This window comes from Gilbertella persicaria, assembly GCF_025201335.1.
Source record: "Gilbertella persicaria strain CBS 190.32 chromosome Unknown B0P05scaffold_34, whole genome shotgun sequence".
Lineage (NCBI taxonomy): Eukaryota > Fungi > Mucoromycota > Mucoromycetes > Mucorales > Choanephoraceae > Gilbertella > Gilbertella persicaria.
In genome coordinates, this window is record NW_026251995.1 from 84477 (window position 1) to 98032 (window position 13556).

Genomic DNA, 13556 nt, shown 5'->3' on the forward strand with positions numbered 1-13556 from the left:
AACGTAATGGACTTAAAAAAAGACAACTCTTTGTTGATAATATTTGTAAATTTTATGCAAATTTTATGCAAATTTTATGCAAATTTTATGCAAATTTTATGCAAATTTTATGCAAATTTTTGATAACATCTTTCGTTTTTAATTTTTTTAATTTAATCTGATTCTTTTAAAGTTAAAGGTACTACAACGTAAGCGATAGAAAAAAAATTTCATCAAAAGATGAAAAATTCTTCACTCATTGAAGGAAAGTTTTGACCAAATCTTCAGTCAAGTATGAAAGATTTCCTCCATTGATGGAAGAAGAACGCAATCGATCACGCTGTGGTGAGAGTATATTTTTTCAGCTTAAAAATAATTGCTTTCCAGAAATGTTTGTTTGTTGACATAAATAGCATACTTGCGTATTGATATTAGTTTTGTCAAATTCATGGAAAAAAAATTTTTTTTCTTTGAACACATGGTTCAATGTGGCCTTTAGCTGTTTGAACTCAAACAATCAATAAGAATGACTATACTAAGCCAAAGTTGCTTTAAGAAAACAAGAGCAAAAGAGGAATAGAGAGGAGAATGCTGATCTAATGTTGCGTCTGGGCGTGGTTTTGTAGCCAGAGAACAAATAGAAAGATTTAGTTGGACGTTGAAAGGAGTAGATTGTTTGCGATAGCACATTACATAAAGGTGATTTGGGATAAAAGAAAATCTCTAGAGGTCCATTTGGTACTCCAATAAAGTACAGAGCGGACATTCTTGAGCGTTTTTATGAACTTGGTCAAGAACACTTTTGCATTCTCTAAAGCTACCTTGAGCAGTGTCTAAGGACGATGTTTGGCCTTGTAGAAGTCCCTTGATGCATGTTTGACGGTTTTTCTGAGAGAATTAGCCAAACTAATTAGGCAGTAGTTGACTAGGTCAGTCGGGCTGCCCTTCTCATGAATTGGGACTACTTGTGTGACTCATCAACAATGAGGCGTGTATGGCCAACGCCAACATAGATCAAAGATATGGAAAGTCAGGAAGCCACTAAAATTTGTGATGTATATACAGAAAATAAAGCTAGAGCCATGAATAATTACGTTAATAGCCGTAGATGTTAAAAACCTCTCGTGAATGTAATGGATTTACAAAAAAAATAGATATATATGTTCAAACTCCATTAACATTTATGCCGACTTACAAGTATGCCATTTGTGTACATAGAAAAATATTTCTCAGAAAAAAAATAAAAACCACTGCTTTAAGATAAATCAAGAATATTTTTTGTGAAAAAAAAATAAAAAAAGAAAAAATTTTCTAATTTTCTGCTTGAAATCTAAAAAAAAAAAGCTTGTTTTTCAATTTTTCAGTTTTAAATAAATAAACGAGTCTACCAGATAATGATCTTACTGCTTTATTCTAGAAGATAGATTACTGGCTGGTAGACTCGTTTTTTATTTTTAAACAGAAAAATTAAAAAACAAGCTTTTTTTTAAAAAACTTTAAGCAGAGAAATAAGAAATTCCTTTCTTTTTTATTTTTTGTCATTGCAGAAAATATTCTTGATTTATTTTAAAGTAGTGGTTTTTATTATTTTTCAAAAAATATTTTTTTGAGTACGAAAATGGCATACTTGTAATTTCGGCATACCTGTTGGTATTTCTGTTATTTTTGAAATGCTTTTTTTTTTTGTAAGTCTATCATAATGATCATAAAGGCCTGAGGCACACAATTCTTCCCATAGTTTTTTTCATTGCTCTAGCTACTTTTTTTAGAGATATAAGTGCCTACATTGTGGTGTATGGTTGCAATGGTTGCTATGGTTGCTATGATGCTATGATTGCTATACTCTATTTGGCTTCGGGCTCACAAGTCAACTACACCCTTTTCTTGGACATATTTTAGCAGACTCTAATCAAGCAAGCGTCAGATGAAAATTTAATTTATAAAGCAACTGTCAGCCGTCGACGACGTCTTCACTTCCCAAATGACAACTTCAGTAATTTGAACTCGTTCTTAAATCCTTTTAATTATCAATTTTTTTACCAGATTTAACCTTACAGAATAAACACAATAGCCATAGACGCCATAGCAACCGCCATAACAACCACCATAGGGATCATAGTAGCCATACACAACAGTATAAGCGATTGCATTTTTCCATTAGTGAAATAAATCTTCCATATTTGAATAAAGATTTGGTCAAGATTTTTCATCTCCAAATGCATAATTCTTCCACTTTTGATGAAAAACTTTTTCTATCGCTTACGCTGTAGTAATATCTCTACAAAAAAAGTAGCTAGTGTGATAAACACTACAATTAAAAAGACAAAATAAAGTCAATCAGAACCGAAAACGGCCAAAAGAAAGTTGTTCTTTATTACACTCTGTTATTTCTCTCCATCTATATAAAATATAGCATCCCTTGAAGGAAATTAATATCTTTTCATGAATTCCATTGAATGCAATCGTTGGTGTCTTTACGGATGAGGGGCGCATAGATCCCCTACTGTTTAGTTTGTAGTGATAATCAATCTGATGGTAAATAAAGAGACTGCATAATTTGAAGTACAGATTCATGGTTCACTCCTGAATACTCCTGCAGCCCATTACGGTGCAAAGTCACTCTAAATCATAGTCATGTAGATAGCCGTGTATACAACAGCTAGAGCAATGAAAAAAACTATGGGAAGAATTGTGTGCCTCAGGCCTTTATGATCATTATGATAGACTTACAAAAAAAAAAAAGCATTTCAAAAATAACAGAAATACCAACAGGTATGCCGAAATTACAAGTATGCCATTTTCGTACTCAAAAAAATATTTTTTGAAAAATAATAAAAACCACTACTTTAAAATAAATCAAGAATATTTTCTGCAATGACAAAAAATAAAAAAGAAAGGAATTTCTTATTTCTCTGCTTAAAGTTTTTTAAAAAAAAGCTTGTTTTTTAATTTTTCTGTTTAAAAATAAAAAACGAGTCTACCAGCCAGTAATCTATCTTCTAGAATAAAGCAGTAAGATCATTATCTGGTAGACTCGTTTATTTATTTAAAACTGAAAAATTGAAAAACAAGCTTTTTTTTTTTAGATTTCAAGCAGAAAATTAGAAAATTTTTTCTTTTTTTATTTTTTTTTCACAAAAAATATTCTTGATTTATCTTAAAGCAGTGGTTTTTATTTTTTTTCTGAGAAATATTTTTCTATGTACACAAATGGCATACTTGTAAGTCGGCATAAATGTTAATGGAGTTTGAACATATATATCTATTTTTTTTGTAAATCCATTACATTCACGAGAGGTTTTTAACATCTACGGCTATTAACGTAATTATTCATGGCTCTAGCTTTATTTTCTGTATATACATCACAAATTTTAGTGGCTTCCTGACTTTCCATATCTTTGATCTATGTTGGCGTTGGCCATACACGCCTCATTGTTGATGAGTCACACAAGTAGTCCCAATTCATGAGAAGGGCAGCCCGACTGACCTAGTCAACTACTGCCTAATTAGTTTGGCTAATTCTCTCAGAAAAACCGTCAAACATGCATCAAGGGACTTCTACAAGGCCAAACATCGTCCTTAGACACTGCTCAAGGTAGCTTTAGAGAATGCAAAAGTGTTCTTGACCAAGTTCATAAAAACGCTCAAGAATGTCCGCTCTGTACTTTATTGGAGTACCAAATGGACCTCTAGAGATTTTCTTTTATCCCAAATCACCTTTATGTAATGTGCTATCGCAAACAATCTACTCCTTTCAACGTCCAACTAAATCTTTCTATTTGTTCTCTGGCTACAAAACCACGCCCAGACGCAACATTAGATCAGCATTCTCCTCTCTATTCCTCTTTTGCTCTTGTTTTCTTAAAGCAACTTTGGCTTAGTATAGTCATTCTTATTGATTGTTTGAGTTCAAACAGCTAAAGGCCACATTGAACCATGTGTTCAAAGAAAAAAAATTTTTTTTCCATGAATTTGACAAAACTAATATCAATACGCAAGTATGCTATTTATGTCAACAAACAAACATTTCTGGAAAGCAATTATTTTTAAGCTGAAAAAATATACTCTCACCACAGCGTGATCGATTGCGTTCTTCTTCCATCAATGGAGGAAATCTTTCATACTTGACTGAAGATTTGGTCAAAACTTTCCTTCAATGAGTGAAGAATTTTTCATCTTTTGATGAAATTTTTTTTCTATCGCTTACGTTGTAGTACCTTTAACTTTAAAAGAATCAGATTAAATTAAAAAAATTAAAAACGAAAGATGTTATCAAAAATTTGCATAAAATTTGCATAAAATTTGCATAAAATTTGCATAAAATTTGCATAAAATTTGCATAAAATTTACAAATATTATCAACAAAGAGTTGTCTTTTTTTAAGTCCATTACGTTGAGGAGCAAAACAGTTTCGAAAATCCAAAACACATATATTTTTTCTCCATTATTTTGCTATTCCTTGCTATTCCTTGCTATTAAATGACATCTGATGATGAGTAGCAGGCCTTGAGTAACTTTCAGTTCTAAAGCTTTGTACTTGAGGTAGACTTGTGCTGATTTCAGACATATTATAGCTTCAAATATAATTGTATGTTGGGTTTTCATCTTTGTAGTCTATCCGATGTTGTGGTTGTCAATCTCGTAGATATACATATATATCTCAATAAATTTGAAAATCGATAAAATAATTTAAATGCCATATAGTAACAAGAAAAGACACTTTGAGTTAAGTGTATACATGTGCATTGATGATTAGTGTTTCTTTCAAGACAACATACCATTAATTTTATTAGATTATGCAAATGACAATGTAGCTTTTACAATTTAAAAAATTCAATGAATTTGATTGAATATGCATTCGGTTGAATATATGGATATTCTATACTTTTTCGATGATTTGTATCATTTATGAAGTTGATGCAATTTCAATGCAAATTACATGCTAGCTTAGAATTTGGCTCAGAAATTCAAGTGGGTTGATATTTCACATTTTGTTAGAGGAAAGTACATCTTTTGTCTATGGCTCCTAAAAATATGTTTTTTAGCACTTTCTAAGACTTCTATGTTACACATGTCTTCTTGGAGTCTTCGAGTGTTGAAGTGCATATTCCAGCACCATGTATCAGCTCAAGTTTTTCCAGCCTCGATCTTCAAAACAATCAAGAACAAAGTGATCAAGATGAATTGCAATCAAAGCGTAAAGGGTAATCAACCTTCGTTCCTTTCTTCTTCGTCTTCGTCACAGGTTTTGACCAACTCTACGAAATGGTCTAAAGCATTATTATAAGCATCTTCTTGAAGTATTGGTCATGAGTTGACATTCTGTTTGATTATGCTTATAGTTATCTCAATAGTCTGTTTTACTGATTCTATTACTTTATGGCCACAAGAAAGGAATTTTTAATAACGAATTTTTTTTCAATAAAGTATATAAAATATTCTTTTATTTTCTAGACACAAAGATAAAAGCTTGTTTTCAACGACACTGAGTGTAGACACGAGTAAAAGTATACTTTAATGACTTTTCCATGACTTGAGGTATGATTCTTTAAAATAGAGCATTTGGAGGCACGGTCCTCCTGTCTTGCTTTACATACGATAACTCAGGCATACGCTACTCATGATAGTCTATACAAACGAACAACCTCGAAATATATAGCAACCTCTGGTCCTATCACTTCTACTTAGGGCGTCCGCAGACTACTACCCGCACTTGCGCAAAACAAGTAGATTCCTTCGCCCCGAAAATGTTCAACACAGAAGAAAAAACAAAAAAAAAAGTGAGTTCATGGTACACGGATTATTTACACGGCATAAGAGCTTCGACAATCAAAAATATGGCGTTGCATTTGAAAACTGTCAAAATGCAACGCCAGTGTTTTTTCTTCTGACATTTAATTTTTTGCTTGCATGAATTAAGCGAATTTTAAGGAAGCATAGTTGGATATAGTCTATTGATAGTTTTCGTAGATTTTCATAGAAGAAAATATAGACTAGAACATAATTGAGTAGTCATTTGAACTGTATGAGCTAGGAAACGAGGCTCTCAGGCGTTTATGATCCATATTGAGCATTGGAGTGTTGAATTTTTGAATTTCTGAAGTTTTTTCCTTTGGGGTTCGGCTGAATTCAATATAATAGAAGTGAAGAAAGACGCAAAGGAGTGTAATGGGGTGATCAGTGTTGACGAGCTTTATAATGATTAAAGGGAAGTAAATTTGAGATTTGCAATGAATCCTCTTTTCACCTTTTTTAAGCATATTTTCAATGTAGCTGTATACAAGAACAGGCTTTTCATAAACATAGGCTACAATTTGTGGGCAGGTGAAGGTAGAGAACCATAATTCAGAGCTACTAAGACAAGAAAATGCTTTAGACTGAAATCTATTGATCGTCTTTTGCTCTTCATATTTGGCAGAGGCTTCAGAAGTGACAATGGCTTTGTACAGAGTGTCTTTGTACTTCATGTATGTAGCAAGCATGTCATCTTTCACCTGTTTCTAGTTTGTCTAGTTATTAAAGACTCCAAGATTTACCGCACGAAAACCACAGTTATTGTCAGCATCAACGTCATGAATAGCTGAAATGGCTTTGAGAGACTGTAGTTGCAAGTATTTAAATAAGTGATCTTTGTTGGTATTGCCGTAAATTAAAAGACTAAATATCGAATTGAAATTCATACAAGTAATTTTGCTAACAAAGTTATCTTGAGGCTTATGGAAGATATAGTTACTCATCAAATGCATATAAATGCATCCAAGAGATGTACTAAGAAAAGCTTTGTAGTTTTATACTACACACTGAGCAAGGTACTGCTAAATAGTTACTCAGTACTGAATATCTACTAAAAAGGACTTTTTTTCGACTAATTACGGTATACAATGAACCTTGAATGCAGATTTGAGGGCAATACTCAAATTGAGTCGCCTTTTTCGTCTTAGTAAGCTCGTTTTTTTTTTTTTTTTTTTTTTTTTTTTTTTTTTTTTTTTTTTTTTTTTTTTTTTTTTTTTTTTTATTTGTACCTAGAGACGGTCTCACTTTATTTCAGTTGGATCAGGCTTACATTGGGTCATTCCAAAAAATTCTTCATGAACTTTTTTTTTTTTTCATCTTCACGAGCTCTCGTGGATCTCCCTCGATCAAAAAATAAATTTCACAAAAGTGCTCTATATATTAGTAGACATGATCTGTAGATATCTAAAGTATATATGTGCGTATAAACAGGCTCTATACTATCTTTGATGTTTTTTATTATAAAAATAAGCCTTCTGCATGTCATTAGTTCATTCATATGTTTTTACTGTCCTTCTGCTCAAGTATAGCCGCACATCGATAATACCTTGATAGTGTCGGTTGTAATGATTTTGGAGAAATGAGCTTCGATCTATCTATGACTCTTACGAATTTTGTTCATATGATGTTATAATTGCACAGGACTATATAAGTCTCATGACTGACATGCTTGAATACGTGCCTAATCTCGCTACTATTGATACACAAACATTCTCAGAGATTTGGCTTACACTCATACAAGCGCGGTGTATGGGCCAATTGAAGCATTTGGCATATGTTCCAGGCCCTCCAAGATAAAAGGAGACCGAATTTTATCGTACTATGTCTATAGCTTTGTCAAACACATTACTTTCAGTAGAAGTTACTGATAGTGCTGATAAGGGATCTTGTCTGGTGCACAGAGGACATTTAAATGAAGAAAGTGATGAAGAATATAGTTATCGCAAGAGGCGTTTTCTTACGTTATATGCGAATGAAGACTCCCTAATCTAAAATGTGTTAGCGTTCAATTAATGAGAACATACTACAAGTTTTTCAGGAACTTTAGAAAAATGAAGGTTTTGAAGGAAGTGGAATTAGAGAAAAGCTCTGAAGCTACATTCAAAGATATAAGGGATGTTGTTGATGCATGTCTTCATTTAAAGACTTTAAAAGCAAGGGCGAATTATTCCAAGATCAGGCAATTGATCAAACCAGAAGAACTATCAATGCTTGCTCCGCATGCTGGTCTGGAAACATTTTAGTTCTATCGTTTGTCTTTTTCAGATGACTTAATCCTGTATTGTATCAATAAGTTCCCTTACTTAAAAGAAATCAGTATCGCTTGTATTTTACATGGGAAACTTCAACAAACGTCCTACAAAGGCTCACCGAATACATATCTCGTACTGGCTCGTTTAAATTGTCTTGTTTCGAGCTAAAGGAGATGCAACATTTCATACTTACTTGTTTCGAAACAATGACGGATAGTTTTCTTTCTGTCTCTGTGGATGTCAAGCCTAAAGAAGCTCAAACAACCGACTTGACTTACAAAAGAAACTCTAAGAAACCAAACCATCTTTCTGTTATTATGCCAGAAACTAAGGCGTATCAACTTGTGGACTATGCCGACTTTGCCAATGATTTAACAATCCGGCTTGTTATGCTTGATGAAATTTACGCTCTATGCTTACCTATTGAAGATGCTTAACCAACCGAAAAACATAGATACTGCATCAAAGATGCTTTTGCCACATGCTCTCAACTGGAAAAACTCAGTCTAAATTATTTCGAATGTTACGACTGCGATTGTGAACCTAGAACGAATACGTCTATCGCCAAACTCAAGCTTGAACATTGTGTTATTTATTCCCCCACTTTTTTTGAATCGGATATCTGCTCAATTGCCAGATTTCAGAAAACTGAATATAGAGAATCTTACAAAAAATCGTAGAAACAGAGCTTTTACTCATTTTGATGTGTATGCCTTTTAGCTCACTTAATCATCTGAGGATCTATGTCGAATCAAAATTCCTTCACAAAAGCAAAGGGATATTTTACTTGAAATTGGTCAGGGATGATAAAGAGGAATACCTCAAGGGTGAAAACAAAAGCTTGTCCAAAATAGAAGCTAGCGAATACGAATTGTATCTTGAAAGACACATAAACCCAAAGCCAAAACGAGTGCCTATCGAACCCACCCCAATCAAGACTAAGGATGGCCCTTTTTGGCCTAAGCTCAGACAGGAATGGGGAATAATAGAAGAAAAGTTTCTCACGTTTAATATAAAATGTAAGAAACTTAATACTTTACAGCTCGAAGATACATTTTTGAGAGACTGTTTCTGTACATTAATATAGACGATGAACACTATAAATCGTGTAGAATAAAAGTTTGGATTATTTATTAAAAGAAAATAAAAAAAAAGAAGAACTAGTAATTGGTGTGATCACCTTCAGCATCAATCATTGCTTGGCATCGGCTTTTCATGCTTCCGACCAAGCGTGTAGCGTTTTCTTGGCTGAAGTTCTCCCATTCTTGTCGAAGTATCGACTTGAAGTTTTCGATAGTGTAGACCTCAAATTTTCTGTTGTTCACAAGCTTATCAAGAGCATTCCAAATATACTCTATGGGGCTCAGATCAGGGCTTTAAGTAGACCAGCACTCAAAGCATCTAATCTGATGAGTATTCTCCTACCATCGAGCATAGGCTCCCCCGTGGCAAGTGGCATCATCTTCTTACAAGGCAAAATCCCTATCTTGAATTGCGGTGAGCTCTATTAACCAACGATGAAATATTTGAGCCAAGATACTGACATATATATCCGGGTTAACGGAGTCTTCTTTAATAATAGCCAAAGGCTCGAAACCAACCCAAAAGCGCCCTCAGATCATAACACCACCATCTCCTTATTTTACTTTTGAGACGGTGTGAGCCTCCTCATATTGCTCACCAACCTTTCAAAGCACTCTTCTGTCTGAATTGCTAGAAAGACGAAATTTTAACTCATCTGACCAGATGATATTATGCCATTGATCATCTGTCCAGTCGATCTTGCTGCTGGCGCAGCGAAGTCTTTTCTTTCTCTTCTGTTCAGAGAGGCGAGGCTTCTTTATTGTTACAAACGATTGGAAGCTCATTCAATGAACAGCTGAGACTACAGTGTCTCTATGAATATCGATGCTCGTTACTGCAAGTTCTTCCTTCCATTTGTTGTAGGAAGCAAAGAGATTCTTCCCGAATGATACGACCAAGGTATCTCTCATCCCTCTCATTAGCCTTGTAAGGCTTCACGGTTGGTTTGGCAGGAAGAGAGCTGCCAGTTTGCTCAATCCCTTTCGATGATGCTTCTGACAGTTGACAAAGGCAATTTCACTCAATATTTTTCCTCATGGTTAATACAGGACATTTCCCGGTGTTGAATAGCCAATAGGCAAACACATAATATTAAGCAGTTAAGGAACAAAAACAAATCAAAAACTCCCTTTGTTGTATTTGGAAGCGGTATGTTTAACAAGGATATGGTAAAGCTGAAAGGCGTACGTTGTAGTGCTATCAAAATCCTATGGAGGTGCCTTAAAAAAGAGAAGCTGCTATTTGTTCCTATCTATGAATACCTCACTTCTAAGATATGTAACGCTTGTAGAACTAAGTCAATGTTAGATCACCCTGATTTCAAGTACCATAATGTACTTGTCTATACAACTTGCCATACACTTTGGCAAAGAGACGTTAGCGCAGCAAAAAAAAAAAAAAAAAAAAAAAAAAAACATAAATTCTGGAGGTGTTCAGAAGGAGCAACTTATAGACTTCATATGTTCCAATCGCTGTAATAAACATGGTTTCCATCGTACGAATTTTGATTGTATTACAGGTAAATGTAAAATCGAATTAAAAAACAACCAGATGTAAAAGCAAAATTCATGCGGCTGTTGTAGAATACAATCATAAGCTTCAAAGCATTTTTATTAGAATTCTCACTATAGACTTGTTCCATTGTGAATGAATTCACGTACTATTTTTGTTTTTCTAATGACCTACGCATATCTTATCTGACAACATCTGTTTGTTTATTATTACTAGCTTAAGCTGATTCACATAAAGCCGGCATCATAAAAAAAAGTCTATGCATGCATCTTGTTTTATCGCAAAAAGAGAAAAAAAAACGTTTTATTGAATCAATCACGGTCTCTTGAATAATTTCTACTACGTCTGTCATCTCTAGAAGGAGACCTAGAGCGATAACGTCTACTATAATCAGGACTTCTTCTTCTGTATCTATCATCATCATAATAACGACGTCTTGAACTACGTTCATAGTCATCGTATTCGTCTCTACTGCTACGTTCTCTGCTACTGCGATCATATCTACTACCACGATCATCTCTACCGCGACCCTTTACTGGACTCCTTGATCTGTAACGATCTCTGCTTGAATGACGATGATACCGATCATCTTCTCTTTCCTCCTCTCTTTTTCAAAAAAAAAAAAAATAAGATTAGATAACAATAGCATTTTTCTATTCATGTACCTAGCTGCAGGTTGGTCTTGGTGTTTCTTTTCTCGATCGTAATCTTGCAACTTCTTTTCCAAATCTCTTGCAATAGGCACAGGAATACGAGGTAACATAGTACCTTGAAACTTAGGTTCAGTGATCAACATGCGACATAATTTGCCAATGGTGACTTTGGTTGGGTTTTGTCCACTTGAGATTTGGACCACTTCTTCATCTTCAAGGTAGTATTGGAACCAATCCCAGAGTTGAGCAGGTGCGCATACATAACGCAAATACAAGAATCCAATAGCACGAATATATCTAGTTTGTCATAAGTTATGTCTAAGAGCAACTCTGTTTACTTACGGTGAATCAACATGATCAATCAAGTTTTCGATTTGTTTGATGGTCAATTTAAGTGTCCACATTTTAAACAAGCAACAAAAGGCTGTGGAGGGCTGAGTGCCTTTAACAAAGGGTGCTTTTTAAAATAAAAGAAATAGGTTAATGGAACATAAGGCAAGTACAACATAGAGACATACTACTCACATAACACATAGACTATAAGAACAATACAAAACAAAAGAATAGGATGAGTATACATACAAATAAACAAAACAAAACAAAAAACTCACCTTCATTATAGATTTCATCCACGATTTCATGAAAGGTCTTTTTATTACTATAACAAGTCAATATAGATTCGGAGACGCGCTCAAGACTTACTATAAAGATCGAAAATAAGGTGAAGAAAGAATATTTTGATAGATAATAGCATTTAGATTCATGGTAGTTTCATTACCCCATGTCTCCAATGTATTATTTGCTTTCTTGTTGTTTGATTTTTTAGGTTCCATAATGACAAGAAAAAAAAATAGAAAGAGAGAAAGAAAAAGAAACAAGAAAACTAATCTTTTATATCTAATCTTCATAAATCAATTTCCGATCTGACGGGGGGCTGTTTTATTCTCTTTTTTCAATGAATCAATTTCAGAGTTGGATAGAGACGCAAGGCATTATCACTTATGGTGTACAAGTTAAACACACAGATTATGCAGGCTACGGTCTATTCTCTAAAGAAACAATCGATGCAACAGAACCCAAGACTGTTGTAAGCATCCCTTCTGATTTGATACTCACTTCTTCTAAAGCACTTCAAGTCCATACTGAATTTAAAGACGCTGTATTTGAGTTTTATGGTCAACAATATCAAAACTCAAACCAATTAGAGGAAACCATTCTCTCTCCCGAGAATGAGCACCATGTACTCTGTCTTTTTCTTGTCTACTGTCAATACATCAACCAAGATACTCGATGGAAACCTTATTTTGATATTCTCCCCACCCTCTCTTTTTTCCAAGACCATCATGTCCTGTTCAATCCAGCCTGTGTTCAAGGCACCAGTCTAGAGAATGCAACACGGGCCAAACTAACCAGTTTAAAGACACAAGTACAGGCATGGAATACATCCAATATCCATTGGCTATCTCGTGTTCAATTGGACATGTATCTCTGGGCAGATTGTATTTTTTGGTCTCGTGTAGTGGGTATTGGTGGCGACATGTCTGGCCTAAGCAAACATCAGATGGCTATGATTCCTTACTTTGACTTTGCCAATCATTCAGACCAACATGCCAATATACGCTGGCAACTGGTCTCTACTGGTCTTGAGCTTGTCACCAGTGAAGAACACATTCCACAAGACCAAGAATTGTTTCTATCATATGGGTCTAAATCAAACCAAGAACTTTTGTTTCTTCATGGTTTTTGTGTTCCAGATAACTCTGAATCGTCTGTGATTACTTTGCCACTCTTGCCCTTTTTGGATCCAGCCCATGATCAATACAAAATTGAATGGTTAATACAAATGGGTGTCAAACCTATTTTAAAGTTATCAGCTATTGATCAGCACAATTTTGCTGGATGGGATGAGGCATCAGTGGCTGTGATGTACCTTGTGGTCTTGGATCAAGAGGACATTGAATTTAAACAAGGACTTTTAGTGAGAGATACACCCATTTTGTCCTTATCTGATCTAAAGACAACAGTAGAATCATTAGAGCTATATCCTGTCATTCAGCTCCGTGCCATTGTGCTCTTATTAGATGCTCTTGAGTATCAATACACGCAAAACAAACAATACCAAATGACGGATGAATCGCCTGTTTCAAAACAAGCTTCTATCTATAGACATGAAGAACAAGTGTTATTGAATCAATCCATGAATGCTTTGACTGTCTTAAGAGACCAACTCATGAAGAATACCACAGTCATATCTTTTCTAAAAGCAAATGCATAAATTTGTATT

General features: G+C 34.4%; 3 protein-coding genes across 3 annotated transcripts; 1 reads left to right on the plus strand and 2 right to left on the minus strand.

The window, feature by feature from the left end:
* Positions 1-6156: 6156 nt before the first annotated feature.
* On the minus strand, positions 6157-6725 carry B0P05DRAFT_589370 (uncharacterized protein; the record flags this gene model as incomplete). Its single annotated transcript, XM_051582734.1, has 3 exons — positions 6157-6170; positions 6227-6473; positions 6516-6725. The coding sequence occupies 3 exons, from the start codon at positions 6723-6725 to the stop codon at positions 6157-6159; spliced, it is 471 nt and encodes a 156-aa protein (XP_051432522.1).
* Positions 6726-10887: 4162 nt separating this feature from the next.
* Positions 10888-12155, minus strand: B0P05DRAFT_193786 (PRP38 family-domain-containing protein). Its single transcript, XM_051573187.1, has 5 exons — positions 11975-12155; positions 11884-11930; positions 11615-11809; positions 11285-11569; positions 10888-11225 (listed from the first exon to the last, which is right to left on the minus strand). The coding sequence occupies exons 3-5, from the start codon at positions 11674-11676 to the stop codon at positions 10931-10933; spliced, it is 642 nt and encodes a 213-aa protein (XP_051432523.1). The 5' UTR covers positions 11677-11809; positions 11884-11930; positions 11975-12155; the 3' UTR covers positions 10888-10930.
* Positions 12156-12227: 72 nt separating this feature from the next.
* B0P05DRAFT_580590 (uncharacterized protein) lies at positions 12228-13547 on the plus strand (the record flags this gene model as incomplete). The annotated part of the gene is made up of 2 exons (XM_051582033.1): positions 12228-12447; positions 12478-13547. The coding sequence occupies 2 exons, from the start codon at positions 12228-12230 to the stop codon at positions 13545-13547; spliced, it is 1290 nt and encodes a 429-aa protein (XP_051432524.1).
* Positions 13548-13556: the final 9 nt, after the last annotated feature.

What these genes read in the sequence shown, in the direction of transcription:
- B0P05DRAFT_193786 (XM_051573187.1), bottom strand. Translation starts at nt 11,676, where the DNA reads ATGTGGACACTTAAATTGACCATCAAACAAATCGAAAACTTGATTGAT. An exon ending in ATTGATCATGTTGATTCACC is followed by an intron (nt 11,570 to 11,614) that starts GTAAGTAAACAG and finishes ATGACAAACTAG; the next exon opens with ATATATTCGTGCTATTGGAT. An exon ending in CAAGACCAACCTGCAGCTAG is followed by an intron (nt 11,226 to 11,284) that starts GTACATGAATAG and finishes TTTTTGAAAAAG; the next exon opens with AGAGGAGGAAAGAGAAGATG.